Source organism: Etheostoma spectabile, chromosome 15 (assembly GCF_008692095.1).
Source record: "Etheostoma spectabile isolate EspeVRDwgs_2016 chromosome 15, UIUC_Espe_1.0, whole genome shotgun sequence".
Classification (NCBI taxonomy): domain Eukaryota; kingdom Metazoa; phylum Chordata; class Actinopteri; order Perciformes; family Percidae; genus Etheostoma; species Etheostoma spectabile.
The window spans coordinates 24,907,486-24,932,293 of record NC_045747.1 but is presented as its reverse complement, the minus strand read 5'-3'; the positions used below and the strand labels follow the sequence as shown (position 1 = coordinate 24,932,293).

Here is a 24,808-nt window from a genome sequence, read left to right as displayed (position 1 = left end):
GCGCTGTGGAGATAGATCTTGTATGCAAGATTACATGACAGCATTGAGCATCTAATACTGACCTAGTTGAAGATCATTTTACTGAAACTATGCCCATTGTAAATACAGATTTCATCTAAATCTTGGTAAGAAAGAAAGCAACCGTGTTTAGTTGTTCATCTGTCATTGCTTTAATTTTCTTTTTAACAGTAAATACACTTTATAAAAAATACTATGACGCATGCTATAGAAATTAAATTCACATTTGAAAAAATTTAGCAAGGCACATTCTGAGCAATGCCTTTCAGTTAAAAAAAAATTGTATTTTCAAAGTTTTTGCAGTAGTTTTATGTGTTAAACGTGTTTTTTTTGTGTGTTATTCATGCTTCTTTGTGGCACATTGTTGCTGATAGTCCACATGCTTCCTCCTCCTCCTCCTCCTCCTCCTCCTTTTCTTTAACTGTCTATGCCTCCTCCTGCTGTTGTCCTTTTTCGCGCCACCAGTCCTCACAAACTCCGCCTGTATCCTGAAGACACGCCTCCGCAAAGCCACTCTGACCAATAGCAGCAGGCGGTGCCGGCTTCCAGCCAATCAGAGCCCAGAACGGGGGCGTTGCGAGAAGCGAGTCGCGGGAAAACAGACAGGAAGCAGATCCGTTTTTGCCGCGGAACAGACTCTCTGAGCAGCTTTGTCTCTGTCTCTTCACATCCAGCGTGTTTTTCTTCAAAATTAAGAGAAACCAGTCCACGGCTTCAGCTTTCCCTCGCGCCGTGTGGTTCTGCGACCTGGTGGACTCAGCATGTCCGGCTTCGACGACCCGGGAGTGTACTTCAGCGACAGCTTCGGAGGCGGAGAGGGACCCGGCGTGGACCAAGGCGGACATAAGAGGATCCAGATCAAGAAACGGTTCCGCGAGTTCCTCCGCCAGTTCCGAGTGGGGACCGACCGCACCGGCTTCACGTATAAATACAGGTGGGGTAGTAACAGAAGACTGGGTTAAGGTGATTAAAGTTGTAAGAGGGGGGTGAATCATAAGGATTTGGTGTATAAACGTCATGAAGCACGCACCTATATTAAAGGAACATTCAACCCAGTTTACATGTGAAGTTTCGACATCATGAGATGTAACTACTCATCCTGTGAAAACTGTTTTTATTAAGTGAATCTGGAGGCGCTTCTTTATTTTTAAGTCTGAAAAAATGTCAAAGTTATCTCAGTTTGGGCGTGTGACTTGGAAAAAAAATACCAAGAACGTGTGCTAATACAGTGGGAAGTTACTGAGTTGCATTGTGGGTAGAAAAATGTCCTCCCCAGTCTGTCAAAGTCCAAGATGATGTCTTTAAATGTCTTTTAGTTGTCCCAAACTCAGATTCGGAGGCTAAAAAAATATAATTTTCTGCCTGTCTTGCATTAAAAATTACATCAACGTTTAATGGATTATTCAAAATAGTTGGCTATGATTTTTTTTATGTTGATCGACTAATCGATTAGTCGACTAATCGATGCACGATTCAGCATTTCTGGAGCTCAGTCGTACTATTCAATTCTCTCCATGTTCTTGGGGTCTTCCATTTTAAATTAGTGCAGCAGTAAATCAGTGTACCTGTACTTACAATAGCCGGTCAATTAAAGTAGCTTCATTGGCAGGTGTGTTTCATTAAACGATAGATAGATAGATAGATAGATAGATAGATAGATCCCAATAAAATGGGAAATTATAGTGTTAAAGCATCAAGTTCAAGTTTATTGTCATATGCACCTTAGTACAGCGTACCACATTAATGAAATACAATATGCCTTATTGCACTCTCTCAGCACCAGTCAACAGTAACCGTTATAATAACAATAATAATAATAATATAAAACCATTAAACCACCACAATAAACAGTGGCTAAGTGACTAAATCCAGACCCCAGCCCTCCTACCTGCTGTGCCCTCATTCAGTAACCTTATTACCTGAGGATAAAAACTATCCCTACAACGTGATGTACGCGTTTGGATACTCTGCAAACGTCTCCCTGATGGAAGGGGGGAGAAGAGGTTGTACGCAGGATGACTAGAATCCTGCATAATACTACGTGCCTTCTTAGTACTACGTTTCCAGTAAATATGTTGCAACGGTTCAAGTGGAACGCCGATGATTTTAGACGCAGTTTTGACCACCTTTGTCAGAAGATTACGATCATGTGAAGTAGCCGAACCGAACCACACACCGATGTTACCTGTCAGTATACTCTCAATTGTACAACGGTAGAAGTTCTGTAGAATCAAAATCAGTCACACAGCTCCGAATATCAATATAAATGAGATACTATTGGTTCTGAGAGCATTAGTTCCTTTTATTACCACGTCACTCATGTGCTTTCCCTCTTTCTCTTTGACCCAGGGATGATCTGAAGAGGCACTACACCCTGGGGGAGTACTGGGTGGAGGTGGAGATGGAGGACCTGGCCAGCTTCGACGAGGACCTGTCCGACTGTCTCTACAAGGTGCCGTCGGACAACCTGCCGCTGGTGAGTCAATAACCGGTGCCACGTGGACCCCAACCTTTCCCCCAAATCCTAAAACCCTGTTGCCTTCCAGTCGGCCAGTGCAGCTTCTTTTTTCTTGTTTTTCTGGGTCAAAAAATGTAAAATGAAAAGTATTTTTCAATGTTTTGGGGCTGGTTTCTGACAAGTTGCTCCCCCTCCCCCGATGTCTTTGTCACCGTTTCCCACATTTTTGTCACTTGTCCTGATGGTTTTGTTTCTCCTGGGCTTTTTTTTTTTTTTTAACCCTCGTATGGTATTCGGGTCAAAGTCAAGTTTATTTCATCCAAAGAAATGGAAATAACAGTGCTCGCACTCGCCATCTTACCCATTAAAAACTAGAGAATAAATACAATATCACAAATGCACTACAATAGTATACATCAATACAATATAAAAATAAAATTAAAAAAAAATGTACGTTTGAAGTGCTTGTTGTGCTGTCTAATAGTTGACCCATTTCAAATTTTTACAAGATAAAAATGGTCCAAGTTCCATTTTTTTTTACACCTTCTATCAGCGTCCTTTCCTTATTTCCTGAGATAAACATGTATTCCTGACTCAGAACATTATTCTGGATATGACACTTATGTTGTTTCCATAGTGGATTTTTAACATGAATTATAACCTTATGACAAACAACAAACCCCACTTCCATGTTTAATAGTGTGCTAGTAGAGACTGATGCATTCCCTAAACATAGATGTTATCTCAGCTGTTGGAAACTGAGATAAAGACATTTGTTAATAGATTATGAAGTAAAAATCTTTTTCAGAATTGTTTTTAAAACCCCAAATACGTCCCGGGTCAGTTTGACCCGAGGGACCATGAGGGTCCCGGAGGTGAAGACGACACGAGGGTTAACATTGTTTGCTTTTCCTAACATCTTTGTCACTTTTTTCAACTGTTTTCCTTTTTCTGTAAATGCTTTTTAAATCAAACAAAACACCAAAACTCAATAAAAGTCGTCAACTGGACATTGATGTTACTTATGACGAGCGCTGTGTGGAGCCATCCACGTTATTGGGTTTTGACAGCTTGGTTGAACGAGAACCACATTTCTGAAATAGAAGGTATTTGAAAACGGTTCAGATTTGTGTCTCGCAGCCTGAGTTGCCATGGCGACTCCCCCATGACAGTGTGGTCTGATTCCCAGCTGGAGGAAGCGGCCAAGGAGGTCGCCGACGAGGTGACCCGGCCCCGGCCCGCAGGGGACGAGACGGTCCAGGACATCCAGGTCATGTTGAAGAGCGACGCACATCACGCTTCCATCCGTGGACTTAAGGTACCCGCATACCTCTTTGTCCCCCCCCTCACCCCCAAAAATGGCACATACTAAGGAAAAGCTCATTGTGGGACTGGCTCTAGTGGCTGGAATTCTGCACCAAGGCTGGATTTTAGGAAAGAGACTTCAGATACAGTATTAGGGGACCACTAAGGTCTATATAAAAGAGACTTCAGACACAGTATTAGGGGCCACTAAGGTCTATATAAAGAGACTTCAGACACAGTATTAGGGACCACTAAGGTCTATATAAAAGAGACTTCAGATACAGTATTAGGGGACCACTAAGGTCTATATAAAAGAGACTTCAGATACAGTATTAGGGGACCACTAAGGTCTATATAAGGAGACTTCAGATACAGTATTAGGGGACCACTAAGGTCTATATAAAAGAGACTTCAGATACAGTATTAGGGACCACTAAGGTCTATATAAAAGAGACTTCAGATACAGTATTAGGGGACCACTAAGGTCTATATAAAAGAGACTTCAGATACAGTATTAGGGGACCACTAAGGTCTATATAAAGGAGACTTCAGATACAGTATTAGGGGACCACTAAGGTCTATATAAAAGAGACTTCAGATACAGTATTAGGGACCACTGAGGTCTATATAAAAGAGACTTCAGATACAGTATTAGGGACCACTAAGGTCTATATAAAAGAGACTTCAGATACAGTATTAGGGACCACTAAGGTCTATATAAAAGAGACTTCAGATACAGTATTAGGGACCACTAAGGTCTATATAAAAGAGACTTCAGATACAGTATTAGGGACCACTAAGGTCTATATAAAAGAGACTTCAGATACAGTATTAGGGGACGACTAAGGTCTATATAAAAGAGACTTCAGATACAGTATTAGGGACCACTAAGGTCTATATAAAGAGACTTCAGATACAGTATTAGGGGACCACAAAGGTCTATATAAAAGAGACTGTCAGATACAGTATTAGGGGACCACTAAGGTCTATATAAAAGAGACTTCAGATACAGTATTAGGGGACCACTAAGGTCTATATAAAAGAGACTTCAGATACAGTATTAGGGACCACTAAGGTCTAAATAAAAGAGACTTCAGATCCAGTATTAGGGGACCACTAAGGTCTACATAAAAGAGACTTCAGATACAGTATTAGGGGACCACTACGGTCTATATAAGAGACTTCAGATACAGTGTTAGGGGCCACTAAGGTCTATATTAAAGAGACTTCAGATACAGTATTAGGGGACCACTAAGATCTATATAAAAGAGACTTCAGATACAGTATTAGGGACCACTAAGGTCTATATAAAAGAGACTTCAGATACAGTATTAGGGACCACTAAGGTCTATATAAAAGAGACTTCAGATACAGTATTAGGGACCACTAAGGTCTATATAAAAGAGACTTCAGATACAGTATTAGGGGACCACTAAGGTCTATATAAAAGAGACTTCAGATACAGTATTAGGGACCACTAAGGTCTAAATAAAAGAGACTTCAGATCCAGTATTAGGGGACCACTAAGGTCTACATAAAAGAGACTTCAGATACAGTATTAGGGGACCACTACGGTCTATATAAGAGACTTCAGATACAGTGTTAGGGGCCACTAAGGGCTATATTAAAGAGATTCAGATACAGTATTAGGGGACCACTAAGATCTATATAAAAGAGACTTCAGATCAGTATTAGGGACCACTAAGGTCATATAAAAGAGACTTCAGATACAGTATTAGGGACCACTAAGGTCTATATAAAAGAGACTTCAGATACAGTATTAGGGACCACTAAGGTCTATATAAAAGAGACTTCAGATACAGTATTAGGGACCACTAAGGTCTATATAAAAGAGACTTCAGATACAGTATTAGGGACCACTAGGTCTATATAAAGAGACTTCAGATACAGTATTAGGACCACTAAGGTCTATATAAAAGACTTCAGATACAGTATTAGGGACCACTAAGGTCTATATAAAAGAGACTTCAGATACAGTATTAGGGACCACTAAGGTCTATATAAAAGAGACTTCAGATACAGTATTAGGGACCACTAAGGTCTATATAAAAGAGACTTCAGATACAGTATTAGGGACCACTAAGGTCTATATAAAAGAGACTTCAGATACAGTATTAGGGACCACTAAGGTCTATATAAAAGAGACTTCAGATACAGTATTAGGGACCACTAAGGTCTATATAAAAGCATCCAAAGAGCACCATGTCATGGGACCTTTTAAGTTGGGGTACCTTGTAAATAACCGCATATACATGCACATTTTAATAGAAAAAAGGGAATTATATTTTCCATAGTTATCACTGTCTCACTTATTTATTTATTTTTGGCGTAATTTTGTGTCCTTTTGTAGTCCGAGCAGGTGTCTCGTATGGTGAAGGTGCACGGCATCATCATCTCGGCCACGGCGGTGAGGGCCAAGGCCACCAAGGTGTGTCTGCAGTGTCGCGGCTGTCGCGGCATCATCAACAACATCCCTCTGCCCCCGGGCCTGCAGGGCTACGCTCTGCCGCGCAAGTGCAACAGGTGAGTACGGCCGCCGATGCACGGCAGTCCCTCCTCTTCCGGCCAGCGCCGCCGATGCTACTTTTGCCTGTTGAGAGTCATCTCTGAACATCTTCAAGTGCTTCCTCCTTAAAATCAGTACAACCTGGGCTAAAAGGTTGAGTCAAGGTCCGTTTCATCTGCGATAGAATGGTGCCTGGGTAGCTCGCCTGGTAGAGCGGTGAAGCCCGATCGATAAAAAGTTTGAAGGCCAATACTGATACGAATATTTAGTTATTTAAAAATACGATATGCCTTGATCTCGACCAATATATATTTAAAAAGAAATCCAGAAACGCATTACAGAACAAACAGGTTTCCCTAACATTCGTTATTTGAGTTCTCACTAAAATAAGACAATCATTTGTTTTATTGTCACAGAGGAACGTTAAAATATATTAAAGGTCTGATAAATAAAATGTATAAAAATACAAACTTAAGATATGAAACTTAAAGTCCTGTGAACAAAAACACATAAAAAAGAAGTCAGTGTTGCCAACATGGACGTTGTAGAGCGCCCTCTGGTGGACAAACTATTCAACTGGTATAGTCTGTTTTTTATTTTTTAAATATTGTTTTTAGAATCATGTCATTATAAATAGCTAGTCTCCATTTTGTTTGACAATAAGTGACGTCACCCAACATCGCTTAGAGCACCTAATAGGCTAAAGTGGTTCGTGACAACCCTTACTTCATCTCGAGTGTAAATCGGCAACGCAATGACGCAGAAGACATGAGCCTTAGCTTTCTGCTGCAAAAAGATGGAATGCTCTAGCCGTAACGTATCTATTGATGTTAGACAGGATCATGTAAGCACCGACCTTCCACAGGTTCATTCTCTAAGAGTTAAAGGATATTTGTGTCCCTGGTTTAATTGTTATTCCCCCCATCCGTCAAACATCTTTTTTTTTTCTCTTTTTTCTCAGTGAGAATGCCGGCGCGAAGTGTCCTGTGGACCCCTACTTCATCATCCCAGACCGCTGCGTTTGCGTCGACTTCCAGACCCTCCGCCTGCAGGAGTCTCCGGACGCGGTTCCTCACGGAGAGATGCCCCGCCACCTGCAGCTCTACTGCGACCGGTAAGCAGCCCCCCCCCGAGCTACCGCTTTGAATTCATCTGGTCTGTGGGATTGTCGGCTCAAACCAATTCCCTCTCCTCCTCCCTCCTCCTCCTCCTCCAGGTATCTGTGTGACCGTGTTGTCCCGGGCAACAGAGTGACCATCATGGGCATCTACTCCATCAAAAAGATGGCGGCCACGAAGGCCAGAGGCAATGAGAAAAGTGCCGGCGTGGGCATTCGTGCGTCCTACCTGCGAGTGGTTGGCATCCAGGTGGACACCGAGGGCGCAGGTAAAGAGGGACTTCAGGATTCTGCTTTCACTGTGAAAACTGTGGATCTCACCGTCTCTGGACATTAGGATGGCGAAGGTCTCTGTGTTTTGGGAAATAAATGAAGGACTTGTTGCTTTCCCAGGTCGTGGTGCTACCGGCTCCGTGTCCCCGCTGGAGGAGGAGGAGCTGCGAGCGCTGGCTGCTTCTCCCAACGTCTACGGCTCTCTGGCCCGCTCCGTCGCTCCCTCCATCTACGGCAGCGAGGACCTGAAGAAGGCCATCACCTGTCTGCTGTTTGGGGGTTCAAGGAAGAGGTGAGGCCGCCTTTCAGATCAGCACAGTCGGGTGGAAACCTTCTTCATAGGGCCCACTTCAATTAACTGTTTTAGAGCGGTGCAGGGATATGTTTTCGCGGTCTGAACCGGCTCCACAGCAGCGCTGGTCCGGTCTCTAGAGACTGGATTCACAACGCAAGAGGGGATGTTGTAGAGCGTCCTCTGGTGGTCAGACTATGCAACACTCATAACATGGTTGACAGTCGTTTTTTTTTTGTTTTTTTTAAATCTTCATTTATCAGAATAATTTATTTGAATAATTTAAATGATTCTGATGAATGAGTATTTAAAAAAAAATCGTATAAATGCAGAGAAAGTGTTTATTTTTGCCGCGTCATCTCTACTAGACATGCAAGTATCTCACGATCTCTACCCTTGTTCATATTTTAAGACGCCACAAATGATATCCAACTACAAAAAAAACCTGAAAGTTAGAACGGAAGTACTCGGAGTTGTCGCTATGGAGATGATGCGTCGTCAGACCGCCATGTCGCAGGTGTCACCTCCTTTTTCTTTTGCTTCCTGTCCGTTTCCAGGCTGCCCGACGGTCTCACTCGTAGGGGCGACATCAACCTGCTGATGCTCGGAGATCCCGGCACAGCCAAGTCTCAGCTGCTCAAGTTTGTGGAGAGATGCTCGCCTATCGGGGTAGGTATCCGCTCGCCGGCGCCGCTTCCTCCTGCAGTGGTCTGCTCTCATGCCGGTTGGCCCGCCGACGCTCATTGTTTCCCGTGTCCTGTCAGGTTTACACCTCGGGGAAAGGCAGCAGTGCGGCCGGCCTCACCGCCTCCGTGCTCAGGGACCCCAACACTCGCGGCTTCATCATGGAGGGGGGGGCCATGGTGCTGGCCGACGGCGGGGTCGTGTGCATCGATGAGTTTGACAAGGTAAAAAAAAAAAAAAAAAAAAGAAGAATCTGGTGTAACAGCACGAGGAACTTTAACTTAGTTTGTGTCCCGGGATTAAAGACGAAACCACTTTTTGTTTTCCAGATGAGAGAGGACGACAGAGTGGCCATCCACGAAGCCATGGAGCAGCAGACCATCTCCATCGCCAAGGTAACCACACAATGGCCTTTTTGAAGAGAGGGTTAGGGAATGTTTTGCAGTGTGGTTGTTCGAGGCACTTCTCCGTAGTCGGTGTCGCGTTCGTGCTCGTCACGCGGCCGCTGCAGATTGTGTTGAACGTTTACCTACACAAGCGCCGTGACGTCGCTAGGGATTAAAGTTCATTAGGGATGTTTGGTACACGCGGTGATCGCCTGGCGTTTGACTGCGGAGCGTCCTTCACGTGAGGAGCGTGGTAGACCACCAGATCACCGCGACTGCGCGGGCAGAGTGTTGCTCCCCGTGTGGAAATCCCTTTACGACGGGGAACTGAATCCATCATCTCTGCGCTCTCCCTTTTTGTTTTTGTCAACGGAGTCTCATGGCTCCCCGTCGTAAAGCGGTGCAAATATTCTAAACATACCGTAGCGTACACTTACAGATTTTTATGTTTAGGGCTGGGAAATATATCGATGTTATATCAACATCAATATATTAGGCTAGATATCTTTTGTAAATGTTGGATATGTTTTTAAAGGCTGCATTACAGTAAAATGATGTAATTTCTGAACAAGCACACTTAAAAACATCAGGACTATCCCTTTTTTATTAACGTACCGGGAAGGAAACGGAGCAAACTAACCCCATGACTCCCCGCAGGCCGGCATCACCACCACCCTGAACTCTCGCTGCTCGGTGCTGGCGGCGGCTAACTCCGTGTTTGGCCGCTGGGACGACACCAAGGGGGAGGACAACATCGACTTCATGCCCACCATCTTGTCCCGTTTCGACATGATCTTCATCATCAAAGACCACCACGACCATCAGAGAGACATGGTGAGAGGTTTGCTGCTTTAAATCCCTGCGAGCCGCGGCGACGTACGTCTCGCATCGCCAGACCGCAGGATGGACAGATAGTCTAGCTAGGCTGTCTGGATGTCCCCTGCGGAGACAGACTGCGGCAACATTAACGCTCTTTTAACCCTCCTGTTTGTCTGCAGACGCTGGCTCGCCACGTGATGAATGTTCACCTGAGCGCTCGGACGCAGACCGAAGGGGTCGAGGGCGAGATTCCACTGGCCACCTTCAAGAAATACATCGCCTACGCCAGAACGTGAGTCTCGTCTAAACTTGTATTCCTGACTACACAAAAGGCTAGATGTTCTCACTGTTAAAGGTCCCATGGCATGAAAAATTCACTTCATGAGGTTTAAGAACATGAATATGAGTTCCCCCAGCCTGCCTATGGCCCCCCAGGTCTAAACCGAGCCCTGGGTATCCTGCTCTGCCTTTGAGAAAGTGAAAGCTCAGACGGGCCGATCTGGAATCTTGCTCCTTATGACCTCATAAGGGGCAAGATTACCTCCCCTTTCTCTGCTCTGTCCACCCAGAGAATTTTGACTACCCATAAGAGAGATATCATGGCTTTCAACAAGCATAGTGGCACTTAATATTAAAAACTTCAGATCCAGTATTAGGGGCCACTAAGGTCTATATAAAAGAGACTTCAGATACAGTATTAGGGGACCACTAAGGTCTATATAAAAGAGACTTCAGATACAGTATTGGGGGACCACTAAGGTATATATAAAAGAGACTTCAGACACAGTATTAGGGGACCACTAAGGTCTATATAAATGAGACTTCAGATACAGTATTAGGGGACCACTAAGGTCTATATAAAAGAGACTTCAGATACAGTATTAGGGGACCACTAAGGTCTATATAAAAGAGACTTAAGTTACAGTATTAGGAACCACTAAGGTCTATATGAAAGCATCCAAAGAACTCCATGTCATGGGACCTTTTAAGTTATTTGCGCTTTTATTCGACTCATTAATGCTGTTCGCTCTGGATGTTTTCTCGTAGTAAATGCGGCCCGCGGCTGTCAGCGGCGGCGGCGGAGAAGCTGAAGAACCGATACGTGGTGATGAGGAGCGGCGCAAGGGAGCACGAAAGAGAGAGCGACAAGCGGCCCTCCATCCCCATCACTGTCAGGTACATTAATACGCTGGTTTCCACATCTACACAAGCAGCAACAAATATGTTCACTAAACGGAAAATTACAAAAAAAATGTGTGTGTACCTTTAGGCATGGGGAAAACGGGTGTATGTTTTTGTCTCTTAGCACTTTTTTATAAGACAAAAAAAGCTCAAAGCTTGTGTATACCTAATTGAATTCAAAACCATAAGATCCTTGTCAGTGATGGACATGTACCTTTTTCACTCCCACCTTTCTGACATGTGAGTGCTCATCTCTGGTACTGGTTTTACGTGTGTGTCCCTTCAGGCAGCTGGAGGCCGTCGTGCGTATCGCCGAGTCGCTGGCCAAGATGAAGCTGCAGGCCGTGGCCGGAGAGGAAGAGGTGGACGAGGCCCTCCGACTCTTCCAGGTTTCCACGCTGGACGCAGCGCTGTCGGGCAGTCTCTCAGGTGTGTGTTGGTTTGTGTGTGTGTGTGTCTCTCAGTGTGTTTTATCTGTGACTGGAGTGATCGGACATCTTTTAAATTATCTTTTTTAATTTGTCCACTGTAAAGTGAAACACTGATTTGAATATAATAATCACCTCTAAAAAAGAACCACGGTTACATTTTAAAGTGCAGTATTCTGATATTTCCTTTCAACTAACACACAAAATGTCTTTCCGATGTGTTTATTGCACCAGTTAATATATATCGATGACGATATATATGACAAGTAGTGGCGGTGTTGTGAGGCGGCTGGGTTGAAGCATTAATAACATTTTTAGAAAGGCCCAAAACCTTTCTTATTAAGGTCATCTTTCCTGCATAGATATATGTGTAATAGAACTTCTGCTAAGAAACTACTGGAAAGCTGTTGGAGTGACAGAAACAAGGTTTACACATCACAAGAAGCTCTGAAGAAGCCAAATCGCATCTTTCCTGCATAGAGATATGTGTATAGTAACTTCTGATAAACTACTGTAAAGCGTTTTTGTAAACGTTGTATTTACATGCTCCTGTTTTGTTAAAACAAATGCATCCATATTACATGTGATGCAGATGTATCGTACCAGTCAGAAGTTTGGACCCACTTTCTCATTCCAGTCAACGGGAAACTGTGTCGAAACATTTTGACTGGTACTGTAGGTTTAAATGTGAGGAAAAGATGCAGATGTCAAGGCGCTGCAAATTTGGCCCAAAGGCCAAAGCAGCCATGTTTAAAATGTGTTAAATATGCCTCAGTGTTGCATAAAACAGATTTTACGACCTTTGGTGATTGCCAAGGCGTGTTTAAGGAGATTAGGTCTGACGTCAGAAGACTACAGACCTTTTTTTTTTAATTTTTTTTTCTAAGGACGGCTTTTAAAAGCTTTTCAACTTGGAAAAAACTTGGAAACCACATAAAATAGCGCGGTCACTTACAAACTTCATTAGCAGTAGGCTACAATTAAGATATCGCTGGATAAACTTAATTGCATTGGATATACAGTATGTACATATATTGTACTAAAAACTGTAAATAATCAAAACTTATGCAACGGAGCTCCTTATTTTACATATGCGTAGAAACCACATCGTTACCGTTGGGTTTTGCCCTTTGGCAAATCATAAAACCAGTTTTTATGCAACATACAGACATGTTTAGCACTTTTTCAAGGGGCCAGATTTGCAGCTCCCTGATATCGTAATCTTGTCATCACATATATCACATACAGTATATCTGCATAAAAATAAATTTCTTCTCAAAATGCATAATTGTTATGCAATGCGACTGCAATGCAATTGGAGCCAGACGGTGTTGCTGCAGTCCATGCCCACAGGGCACGGCTTTAAACTAGGAAACGGTGCAACAATTCAATGATTTTTACGTTTTTAACACTTTTTTTTCAAACACGTTTTGTCTCTTAGGAGTGGAGGGCTTCACCTCCCAGGAAGACCAGGAAGTGATCTCGCGCGTTGAGAAGCAGCTGAAGAGACGCTTCGCCATCGGCTCGCAGGTGTCGGAGCACAGCATCGTCCAAGACTTCACCAAACAGGTCAGCCCGAGACCACCAAAGCTGGGCTTTTATCACGCTGTTCCTGTTAATTAGTGATGAAGATTGTGTGACCTGTACGGTCATTCAATACCAGAATGGAGGGGGGGGGGGGGGGGATAATAATGACATTTCCCATTCATGTTACATAGAAATATATATGAAGGTAAATATGGTGCAAAATGTGAGAGCACGTAGATGCGATGTGAGCACTTGTAGAATATGGTTTGGGAGCTTGTAGAAGACAATCTGTTCTCACCCCCCCCCCCCCTCCTGTTGGCTCAGAGCTCCACAGACTAAGTCCACAGGGACAAATTCGTTTTGGCAGTAGTTCAGTCCGTAGGGAGTTGGGTTGGGAACCGGAGGGTCACTGGTTCAAGTCCCCGTATGGACCAAAAAGTATGGAATGTGGACTGGTGGCTGGAGAGATGCCACTTCACGTCCTTGTCACTGCCAGGTGCCCTTGAGCAAGGCAATAACCCCCAACTGCTCAGGGCGCTGGTTCAGCTGGCAGTCCACTCAACTATTTTAACAAGCTTTTCAAACCATAATCTACAAGTGCTCATATTGCATCTACGTGCTCTCACATTTTGCACCATATTTACCTTCATAGAAATATGTAGATTTGTATCGAGGGTTGTGTATCGCCTCAGGCGAGAGGAACGGGGGGGGGGGGGGTGTAATTAGTACAGAGCTCAAAGGCAACTTGCGTAGGAAATGAAATTCAGTTTAGTGTATTAAAACAAGACAAAGCAGCAAAGACGACAATACATTTATTTTCATTGAAGATAGAATCTGGAGTGCTTTTATGTTACGTTTAATATAGCTGACTCTTTTATCCACCGACTTAGAATAATAATCTGAGCAGGTCAGCGGCAAAATGAGTATTTTAGTGAAGGTAAATAAAGATGGAAAATGCCCTATTCACTAACATTGTAGCTTATTTTGCGCTTGCCAACTGCAGCGATCTCGCTTAATACTGGAGCGATGTCAAAGATTGTTGTTCCCATCAGTCACTTAGACACAAAAAACATAAAATAATAGGGTCCTGGTTGAAAAAAATGGTAGTTACCATTTAAGGTCTAAGGTCTATTTGATTCAATATCTACTCTAATAAATATATTTTATTTACGTGTGTGTGTGTTCAGTGTTGAGAAGTGACCTCGAAACTGTTGCGTAGACACCGGAAAAAAATGTGTAAAAGTGCTTTTTTTTCAATATTCAGCCTAGATTTGGAGCGTTATTAGCGTGATATGGATTCCGTAGGTCGTCTAGTTTCATATGATGCTAACCTCTTCACACCAGCTTTAAAACAGAGCCTTTTAAAAGAGCATTTCAGGCGTTTGTGAGTCAATATCGGATCCTTCAAATAAAGAAATGATTTTGAATTTGAAAATCGTTGTTAGTTTTTTATTTTTTATTTTAACCCATCCCTAGCCACAGCCGGTAATCTCTGTATTCTCCCGTGTTTGCAGAAGTATCCGGAGCACGCCATCTACAAAGTCCTCCAGCTGATGTTGCGGCGCGGCGAGCTGCAGCACCGCATGCAGAGGAAGGTGCTCTACCGAGTCAAGTAGAGACCGTGTTGTTGATGTAAATAGTTTTGTCGTGTTCTGCCTATCGGGGCTTTTTGTGTATCTGCAGATAAAAAGCTGTAGAATAATCCCTCGGTCGTGGAAACTGTTGGGATCGACTCAGGCTACATTTACAGTGCACCGCTACGGGTTGGTTTAAAAACCAAATATCTTTGGCTGCGTTCCCCCTCTCATTCCCCCTGCTCCAGCGCTTCCCCTCTGGCTTTTCCTTCTCATTCCCCCTGCTCCGGCGTTTCGCCCCCTCTCATTCCCCCTGCTCCAGCGCTTCCCTCTGGCATTTCCCCTTCTCATTCCCCCTGCTCTGGCGTTTCCCCTCTGGCGTTTACCTTTCTCATTCCCCCTGCTCCGGCCTTTTTCCCCTCTCATTCCCCCTGCTCTGGCATTTCCAGCGCTCTCATTCCGCCTGCTCTGGCGTTTCCAGCGCTCTCATTCCCCCTGCTCTGGCGTTTCCAGCGCTCTCATTCCGCCTGCTCTGGCGTTTCCAGCCCTCTCATTCCCCCTCCTCTGGCGCTTCCCCCTCTCATTCCCCATGCTCCGGCGTTTCCAAGCCCCTCAACCGGAGACGTTTGGAATCACTTCTGACCCGGTTTGGTTTGGAATCTGCGGCGTTGTGTTGCAGTCTCAACGGCTGCAAAATGAGACCTTTTGGAAAAACTGACGCCAACGCTTCGCTGCCGGATCAGTCATTCGTCTCGTCCCGAGACTAGCCACTAACGTTACTGTGGCAACCCTGGCAACTACCAGCATTGGGTATACATGCTGCCTCGTGTTTACCCCGGCACGCCCATGCCCAGTACACCAGAACGTTACGAAACATGGCAGTGTAAATGGAGCCTCAGTAAGATCTGGATTTTAAGGCAGAATGTATACAAACGATAAACTGTCACATAAAGTTTCTGCATGATGTGTAAAGAATTAAAGTATGTGAAATCACTCAGATTTGGGTTTTATTCAGTTTTTTTTTTTATTAACACAAAAGTCAAGTTTTTTTCCAGTGTTTACAGATTGTTTAATGAAGTTCATAAAAAGGACAAGTGGAGAATCACTTCCCAGCTGTTATTTGAGTTTATAGAGGAGACAAAAATGTCTGTTGATTATTTGATCTTAAGCAATCAACTGTATGTTGTGAAAGAAGAAAAGAGAAACAAAACCAGATGAAAACACACATCAACAGATCTATCCTATTTCACCAAAGAACGGAGGAAAAGGTTAAGGATTTGCATAAATTAAGTGATAATCCACATGCTATGTGTGCATATAAATGACATCAGTAAAGTCTAAAAGGCGTAGATTCCCATTCCAATCGTGGTCAGTGCCACGCACAATCCCACGGTGAATTGCATGATGGGTCTTGATGGAAACCACACAGTTTTGACCACGTTGCCCTCTGATTGATCCGCTGTTTCTGATGAGACGCTCAACATTTTCTGCAAGTCATCAAAAACCTGTAGAAAAAGACATGAAAATGTATCAGCTGGTTGACAGATTCAGTTCCTCTTTTTCTCCTCCTAGTATCGGTGTCACTTCTGGACTCTTACTAGTAACGGACACTACATATACATGGTCAGGAGTTACTAAACTTTATTTTTTTAATAAGGTTTAGTGTCTTTTTATTCAACACGAGTACTCATTGACGTTTGGAAAGATGTTGCACTTTTTGAACTTAAAGAACAGAGAAACAAATCAATAGTTAAATCACCTTGAACTGACCTTTCCTTTAATACTCTCATAATTTCCGGTTGAATTCCCTTTAAAATAAATAGTTAAAAGTGTATTGAAATGTTGGCTGAGTGAGTTTAGCCTTCGGGAGGCGCCAAAGTGTGTGTGTCATCGCTTATTTTTTCCATTAAGTCACCAGTGTAATGTAACTAATTACATTTACTCCAGTACTGTACTTAAGTCAAAATGTTGAGGTACTTGTACTTTACTTGAGTCTTTTCTTTTCATGGCACTTTCTACTTCTACTCCACTACATTTCAGAGAGAAATATTGAACTTTTTACTGCACTACATTCATCTGACAGCATTAGTTACTTTATAAATTGAGATTTTTCTCACAGTTTATATAATCAGATTTTTTATAATGAGCTAAATTAAACAACAGTATAACGGCCTACAAGTCCAGCTGAAATGATAAAACCGTTTAAACACAACCGTTTTTTACACTTTCTAAAATTACACTTTCTAAATTGGGAGGATTGTTCCGCGTTGAATAATTTGACAGAGAAACAAACGCTTTAATTTACGTTTTGACTCAGAAAAATGTGCATGGAGGACGGGAAGACAACACAAGGGTTAAATTACATTTCCCTGATAATACTTACTGTACATACTTTTACTTAAGTAACATTTCCAATGCAGGACTTTTACTTGTAACAGAGGATGTTTACGGTGTGGTATTAGTACTTTTACTTGTAACAGAGGATGTTTACGGTGTGGTATTAGTACTTTTACTTGTAACAGAGGATGTTTACGGTGTGGTATTAGTACTTTTACTTATAACAGAGGATGTTTACGGTGTGGTATTAGTACTTTTACTTATAACAGAGGATGTTTACCGTGTGGTATTAGTACTTTTACTTATAACAGAGGATGTTTACGGTGTGGAATTAGTACTTTTACTTTAGATAGATAGATAGATACTCCACAATACTGCACTAAGGGCAACCTGCACAATTGGATTATTTACATTTTAACTTACTATTTAAGCAGTTGCACATTTTGTTTTCCCAACCTGTATATATTGAAATTTTTGTTCTCTGTACATTGTATGTATGTATGTATGTATATTGTATCCTAGTATTTCTTTTAAATTTATATTCTGTGCTGTATGACTGATGTATGTTTGCTGCTTTAACACCATCATTTCCCATTTTTTTTGGGATCAATATCTATCTATCTATCTATCTATCTATCTATCTATCTATCTACTTATCTATCTATCTATCTATCTACTTAAGATAATTATCTGAACACTACTTTCGATAAGAAATCACGATTAAAATGCGATTGATTGCACGCGGCCCCGGTGCTCCTCCCTTCCTCACCTGGATGTTGAGCTCGAAGGCGGCGACGGCCTCCTGCAGCAGCGCCGCCCTCTGCTCCTCCGTCAGCTCCACGCTGTTCATCCGGCTCCTGTACAGCTGCTTGAAGCGGTTGGGGCTGCTCACTCCGGGGAAGGAGAAGAACGAAAGGCCGTCGGTGGAGCTCAGCCCCAGAGATTTCTGGGTAATCTTCCCCAGCACTTGACCGCCCGATAGGTCGCCGAGGTAGCGAGTGTAGGCGTGGGGCAACAACAGCTCTGGGCTCTCCTCGCCGATCTGGAAATATATATACACGCCCGGCTGTTATTTCACAACATCTACCCTGAGTCAGGGCTGCACGAATAAGTATAAAGGTTGTGTTATACAGAGAAAGAAAGACTCGAAGGGTAACACTTTAAAGAAAAAGTGTGAATGTGTAGTGTCGAAAATAAGACACGAAAGGCAGCGCTTTTTCCCCTCTCATTCCCCCTGCTCTGGCGTTTCCAGCGCTCTCATTCCGCCTGCTCTGGCGTTTCCAGCCCTCTCATTCCCCCTCCTCTGGCGCTTCCCCCTCTCATTCCCCATGCTCCGGCGTTTCCAAGCCCCTCAACCGGAGACGTTTGGAATCACTTCTGACCCGGTTTGGTTTGGAATCTGCGGCGTTGTGTTGCAGTCTCAACGGCTGCAAAATGAGACCTTTTGGAAAAACTGACGCCAACGCTTCGCTGCCGGATCGGTCATTCGTCTCGTTCCGAGACTAGCCACTAACGTTACTGTGGCAACCCTGGCAACTACCAGCATTGGGTATACATGCTGCCTCGTGTTTACCCCGGCACGCCCATGCCCAGTACACCAGAACGTTACGAAACATGGCAGTGTAAATGGAGCCTCAGTAAGATCTGGATTTTAAGGCAGAATGTACAAACGATAAACTGTCACATAAAGTTTCTGCATGATGTGTAAAGAATTAAAGTATGTGAAATCACTCAGATTTGGGTTTTATTCAGTTTTTTTTTTTATTATTGGATTATTTACATTTTAACATACTATTTAAGCAGTTGCACATTTTGTTTTCCCAACCTGTATATATTGAAATTTTTGTTCTCTGTACATTGTATGTATGTATGTATGTATGTATATTGTATCCTAGTATTTCTTTTAAATTTATATTCTGTGCTGTATGACTGATGTATGTTTGCTGCTTTAATATATATATAAAGGCAGCGCTAGATCGGCTTAATTAGTGAGAAGAAGAGTCCAAGGAGACGAAAGGTATCGTCTCTAAAAATAGAGTCGTGAAGGGTAGAGACACTGAGGGTGATCACGAAAGGCAGCGCTAACATGGACTAATTAGTGGGAAGGTAGTCTCAAGTGGGTTAGGGGGTTAGGGTTAGGATTGGGGTTAGGGTTAGGTTTAGTGGGTTGGGGTTAGGGGTTTAGGGTTAGGGTTAGTGGGTTGGGGTTAGGGTTAAGGGGTTTAGGGTTAGGGTTAGTGGGTTAGGGGTTAGGGGTTTAGGGTTAGGGTTAGGGGGTTAGGGTTGGGGGGGTTAGGATCTGGAAGAGAATGGCGATGTACCACCAATAGGTGGTTCTATTAAAGCAAGAACCAGAGACATCTCCTTACCTGGGGGTCCCCACCGACCCCACACGAGACCACCCCAGCAATAACTTAAATAATAGCTACTCAAAATAGGATTAGCCTTCTTATAAATTATGAAGTTCAAAAAAATTAATTCTACATATGACTATGCAATAAATGCTTGTGTACCAGTATATAACTGTTATGTTAACTTAAATGATGGCTCCTCAAAATAGGATTAGCCCACTTGTTCAAATATATAGTTCAAAAAAATGATATGACTATGCAATAAAATGCTTGTGTACCAGTGTGTGACTGTAATGTAGGGTTAGGGGTTAGGTTAGGGGGTTAGGGTTAGGTTTAGTGGGTTAGGTTAGGGTAGAATGCAGTGAATGGGTTAGGGTTAGGGGGTTAGGGTTAGGTTTAGTGGGTTGGGGTTAGGGTTAGTGGTTAGGGGTTTAGAGTTAGGGGGTTAGAGTTAAGGGTTTAGGGTTAGGGTTAGGGTTAGGGTTAAGGTTAGGGGTTTAGGGTTAGGGGGTTAGGGTTAGGTTTAGTGTGTTGGGGTTAGGGGGTTAGGGTTAAGGTTAGGGTTAGGGGGTTAGGGTTAGGGTTAGGTTTAGTGTGTTGGGGTTAGGGGGTTAGGGTTAAGGTTAGGGTTAGGGGTTTAGGGTTAGGGTTAGGGGTTTAGGGTTAGGGTTAGGGGGTTAGGGTTAGGTTTAGTGTGTTGGGGTTAGGGGTTTAGGGTTAGGGTTAGGGGTTTAGGGTTAGGGTTAGGGGTTTAGGGTTAGGGTTAGGGGGTTAGGGTTAGGTTTAGTGTGTTGGGGTTAGGGGTTTAGGGTTAGGGTTAGGGTTAGGTATAGTGTGTTGGGGTTAGGGTTTAGGGTTAGGGTTAGGGGGTTAGGGTTAGGGTTAGATTAGGGTTTTATCTGTCTTAATGTTTTTACTTTTAACTGTTTATACTTGTGTTTTAGCTGTTTAACTGATTCTGTGTAAAGCACTTTGAATTGCCCTGTTGCTGAAATGTGCTCTACAGATAAAGCTGCCTTGCCTTTCTATATAAGGGTACATGTAAATGAACACTTCTCTGAAAACTGACAGCTGTGCACGATGGTATTTTAGAAAACGGAGAGGTTGAAATGTTTGTTTATGAAAATAGCCGACCACCTGTAAAAGTAGCATGAGTCTGCTGTCAGCTGTGTTACCCCTGTTAGGGAGGACAGATGACCGCTTGTCATTCTTATTGGTGGATGAAATTTGTGACGTAATAAATTCTCATCTCGGGCCCGCCTTCAACCTGAGCAGAGGTCTGATGTGTCTAATACGTGAAGAAGCTTAACGTGGTTTAATGTAGCCTACTCATTAAACCACCACCAATTATCACTATATTTCTCTCAAATATCGCTTCTTATAACCAGTGAAAACTGGCAAAAAATCGAACCCACAGTCCTGTTATTACGGACGTTAGCTGACGTGAAGCGTGTCTGCTTCATTAAGGGATGCGGTAAGGAAAAAGCTTAACGCCTAATGTCAGCTAACGTCCATAATAATAGGACTTTGGGTTAGATTTTTTGCCAGTTTTCACTGGTTATAGAGATCAACATGAGAGAGAAATTTGGTAATCATTTATTATTGTTTGGGTCCATTAAACCACGTTGAGCCTTTTCCTCGCCATAGACACCAATGAAGAAGAAAACGTCAACGTGAGATAACTTCTATAATCGTTTGGATTTCAGTTTAGTTTTTTTGACAGGTTTAAGTGTTCATGAGGAGATATGGCCATGGCAAATATGGTGATGATTGGTCGTTGTTTATGTACATTGAACCACGTTAAGCGTTTTAGGATGTCCCTGTTCAGAGACGTTAACTTCTACCAAAGTCATTTTCTGGTTAAGATGCTTGTACTTTTACCCAAGTGCTGCTTTCAAAGACTCTCTACTCACTTTACGGAGTCTCTGTTCATATCGGAGTGTGGCTGCGGGAACGACGACCTTCTTCCTCCAGTCCGAGCCCAGGAAATGCTCCAGGTCCTGTTCTAAGGTTTCCAGACGGGCCAGTTCCTGGGGGAAGTATATCGGGGCCACAGCTGGATGGGAGGAGTTCCTGTCCATCTCCTCTTCTAGCGCTTTGTAGATCATGTAGAGGGAGCACAACAGGGCCTGGCGGAAGCAGGAAGATTGGTATTAGTATTATTATATTCAATGCTTTTAAATACAAAACAGGCAATTTTATATTGCTTGTTTCACTCCAATTTTACAAGTAATTCCAAGCACTATACAAATAAAATAAGAAAATAACCCAGATGATAAATACAACGACAACAAAAACATCTGAAGCAACAAAAAACTAAGAATATCAAATAAAAGTAACCTCATCCATTCACTAAACTGTAACAGGAGGGGGAGCTTTGATCAAGATGTACTTCTTTTTTCTACCTTTTTAAAAAAAATTTAAAAAAATAGTTTGAAGTGCTCATAATATGCTTTACATTGGGCTTTTTTTCCCTTTCCTTTGTCTGTTATTTTGCTTTTTAGTGCACGCTATTGTTTTAAAAAGTGAAAAAGACCAAATTCTTTACTTCAGAGACAAACGTGACTCACTTTGTAACACACGTTATAATGCTCGCCTAGCTGCTAGCATAGCACGCCCTCATACTCGGCTTCTGACTGGCTAGTAGTCCTTACCTAGGTACTGTCAGGGCCCTCCTACTCTGATTCTGACTGGCTAGTAGTTCTTACCTAGGTACTGTCAGGGCCCTCCTACTCTGATTCTGACTGGCTAGTAGTCCTTACCTAGATACTGTCAGGGTACGCCCTCATGCTCTGCTTCTGACTGGCTAGTAGTCCTTACAAAGATGGAACAGAAGTGAGATGTCTCACTCTGTAGCTAAAACAGAGAGCTCAACACACAGGGTGAAAAGAGGAGCTGCAGCAGAGTGAACAAAAATATGTTTTTTTTTTAATTAAACCACATAAACCTGTGCTGGTATAACCTCTGAATACAAGTATGAACCGGAAAATGTGCCTAATATGAGCACTTTAATTTTTAAAAGCAAGCATAACCATAAAGATCCACTTTTTTGGGACATTTTAAACATCAAGAAACAGTTAACAGACAATAATGAGGTAGTTACAGTGAACGCGTTTACCTTGTACTGTGGCAGGGTGATCTGTCCCCTCTGGTAACTCAGCATCAGCTGTGTGTTTTCAGCTCGGACGTGGACGTGCTGAGTGACGGCTTTCAGCTGCTCTGATAAATCCCTGAGCGCCAGAACACAAAAAAGACAAGATGTGAAGACGGCGACACGCACACAACTTGCTTGGTCTCCTAATGTGGGGCAGGGAATTAAATCCTCAGAAGATCCATTTCAAAAAGAAGGAAAAAAAGAAAATTCCAACACACACAGATACTTACTAGTCACATATGTACACACAGTACAATGTAGTGACATGTTATTTCTGTTTTTTTAACCCATCCTAAGTATTAGTAGCAGTGGACAGCTGTCTTATGCAGCATCCGGGGTGCAACTTGTGGTTCTGTGTCTTGCTCAGGGACACTTGGACATTTAGCTGAAAGAGCCTGGGATTGAACCGCCAACCTCGTGGTTATGAGTACCACTCCACCTCCGAGCCACAAGCCCCCCCCCCCCCCCCCCCACTCTCCCCTCTGCATGTCCTAAGCGTGTGCAGGAGTTTTCTTTTCTTTTCGTTTTTTCAAATAGAACACAAAAAGGACCCAGCATCAGAAGGAGCATATGTATAAAAGCATAAAAAAAACATTTCACTTCAAAATCAAACAGCTCAGTGTCATTAAAATGTACTTTTTAAATAAATTGTCCCACCTGCCAACGTCCCCTATGTCATTTTTCCTTGCACTCTTCATGGTCTCCGTCTCTACAGACTGTAATGAAAGTTTAAATGGTTAAATGAAACACTTTCAATATGAATAACAATGCATTTAACATTTTTTAAGTCATTAAGAACAAGTTCTTATTAACAATAGCAGCCTGACAAGTGACAAAGGGTCAGATAGAATGAAATGTACATACCTTACACACCTGTGACGAGCTGTAGTCCCGCTGGTTGTTCCCGTGAGAGTTGAGTCTGCTGAGTAAAAGCTCGTCTGTGTTCCCACAGCTCGCTCTCCTGCCTCTTTTATACAGCCCCGCCGAGTCCAAGGGGAAGTGGGACTGCTGACTCACATTACAGTTAACACACTGCTGCCGAGGCTCAAACATGACTGAGCAGATGTTTAAAACATGATGAGGGGAAAATCGGAAAAACATGATAAGGCAGAAATCAAAAGCTCAAGGTCCTTCACAGCCAGGCGTTGAGCCCGTGACTAAAGACAACTCAAAAGGGGAAATTCAGATACACTTCAGTGGATTGTTGGTTTAAAGAAGGTCTGAGGGCCGAACCATTGTCACAATAAATCAATAGAGAATACTACTGGTACTACTCAAGTATTACTTTCAAGTACTTTATGCAAGACTGACCAAAAACCTTCCATATGGTTTGTTTGTAGAAGACAAATACTCATATCTATCACTGCACATGGATTATATTGAAAAACCCCACCTTTATCCCGAAAAAAGGGATAAAGGTGGGGTTAAAAGTATATGAAAATATTTGCCCCCCCCAGAGCTGCCACTGTGCAGTATTCTCAGTAGAGGTAGAAGTATCCAGATGTTTTAAGCAAGTGGAAAAAAACATAGTAAAAAACAAAGTACAAGTAAAAACCAATCTTAAACAAACACTCAGGGGAACAAGCAGTTTCAGGTGCATGCTCATTCCTCATGCTCGCCCCACGTCCTCCACCTGAGGGCGACTAAAAGGTTTTTATCAGCAAGATGTGAGCCACGTAACAACAATATCGTTTGTTTAAATCGTAAGTAAAACATTAGATAAGTGTGAATTATGTAATGAGAATAACCTGCAACTGTGTTGAGTAATAGGCTGTGAAAAGGCCCGCAGGCATCCAGACAATATTAATAATTATAATTTATACTGTTTATTGATCCCCAGTGGGGAAATTACAATGTTATGTCTGTTTTGTTAGTAATCACTACACACAGGCCTGAAATACACACACGCACACACACACACACACACACACACACGCACACACACAAACACACACACAAACACATGGTCCTGAGCAGGACCTATTCATGCATAAATGGAGAGATGTCGGGGTGTGTGTGTGTGTTTGTGTGTGTGTGTGTGTGTGGGGGGGGGGGGGGGGGGGGCGTACTGTGCCTTGCTCAAGAGCCCCTGGCAACGCCCAGGAGGTGATCTCTCTCCAGCTACCAATCCATACTCCGCACTTTGGTTTGAAGGGGACTGTTTACAGGTTCATAATTGTATTTAGAGGTTGTACCTGAATAGGTTTATGTGGTTTTATTTTCAAAAAACACCATGTTTTTGTTGTACTGCACATAGCATGAGTATGAGGGCGTGTAGTAGCTAGGTAAGGACTACTAGCCAGTCAGAAGCAGAGTATGAGGGCCCTGACAGTACCTAGGTAAGGACTACTAGCCAGTCAGAAGCAGAGTATGAGG

At 43.0% G+C, this 24,808-nt stretch overlaps 2 protein-coding genes across 4 annotated transcripts in view; one reads left to right on the top strand and one right to left on the bottom strand.

The window, feature by feature from the left end:
• The window catches only part of hmox1a (heme oxygenase 1a), a 28,236-nt gene extending 4,736 nt beyond the window's left edge, over window positions 1–23,500 (bottom strand). Inside the window, exons 1-6 of one of the 3 annotated variants that reach the window (XM_032536575.1) lie at window positions 23,297–23,500; window positions 23,090–23,148; window positions 22,397–22,508; window positions 21,192–21,407; window positions 17,697–17,969; window positions 15,896–16,095 (exon numbers count right to left, since the gene is read on the bottom strand). In XM_032536575.1, coding sequence (XP_032392466.1) covers window positions 15,928–16,095; window positions 17,697–17,969; window positions 21,192–21,407; window positions 22,397–22,508; window positions 23,090–23,148; window positions 23,297–23,485 — 1,017 coding nt within the window. In that variant the 5' untranslated portion in view covers window positions 23,486–23,500 and the 3' untranslated portion in view covers window positions 15,896–15,927. Of the gene's footprint in view, window positions 1–15,594; window positions 16,096–17,696; window positions 17,970–21,191; window positions 21,408–22,396; window positions 22,509–23,089; window positions 23,149–23,296 lie in introns of those variants that run through there. The other 2 variants (XM_032536574.1, XM_032536576.1) reach the window with 2 other exon arrangements.
• mcm5 (minichromosome maintenance complex component 5) lies at window positions 603–14,696 on the top strand. Its single transcript, XM_032536547.1, has 16 exons — window positions 603–952; window positions 2,368–2,494; window positions 3,666–3,794; window positions 6,153–6,325; window positions 7,270–7,422; window positions 7,525–7,694; window positions 7,819–7,990; window positions 8,548–8,659; window positions 8,755–8,898; window positions 9,004–9,069; window positions 9,718–9,894; window positions 10,059–10,171; window positions 10,927–11,055; window positions 11,348–11,490; window positions 12,931–13,058; window positions 14,531–14,696. Exons 1-16 carry the CDS (start codon window positions 780–782, stop codon window positions 14,630–14,632), a joined length of 2,211 nt encoding a protein of 736 aa, XP_032392438.1. The 5' UTR covers window positions 603–779; the 3' UTR covers window positions 14,633–14,696.
• Window positions 23,501–24,808: the final 1,308 nt, after the last annotated feature.

Excerpts from the sequence above, each read along its gene's own strand:
- mcm5 (XM_032536547.1), top strand. The coding sequence starts at position 780 with ATGTCCGGCTTCGACGACCCGGGAGTGTACTTCAGCGACAGCTTCGGA. Across the intron at positions 3,795-6,152 it reads CTTCCATCCGTGGACTTAAG|TCCGAGCAGGTGTCTCGTAT; the intron begins GTACCCGCATAC and ends GTCCTTTTGTAG. Across the intron at positions 9,895-10,058 it reads ACGACCATCAGAGAGACATG|ACGCTGGCTCGCCACGTGAT; the intron begins GTGAGAGGTTTG and ends GTTTGTCTGCAG.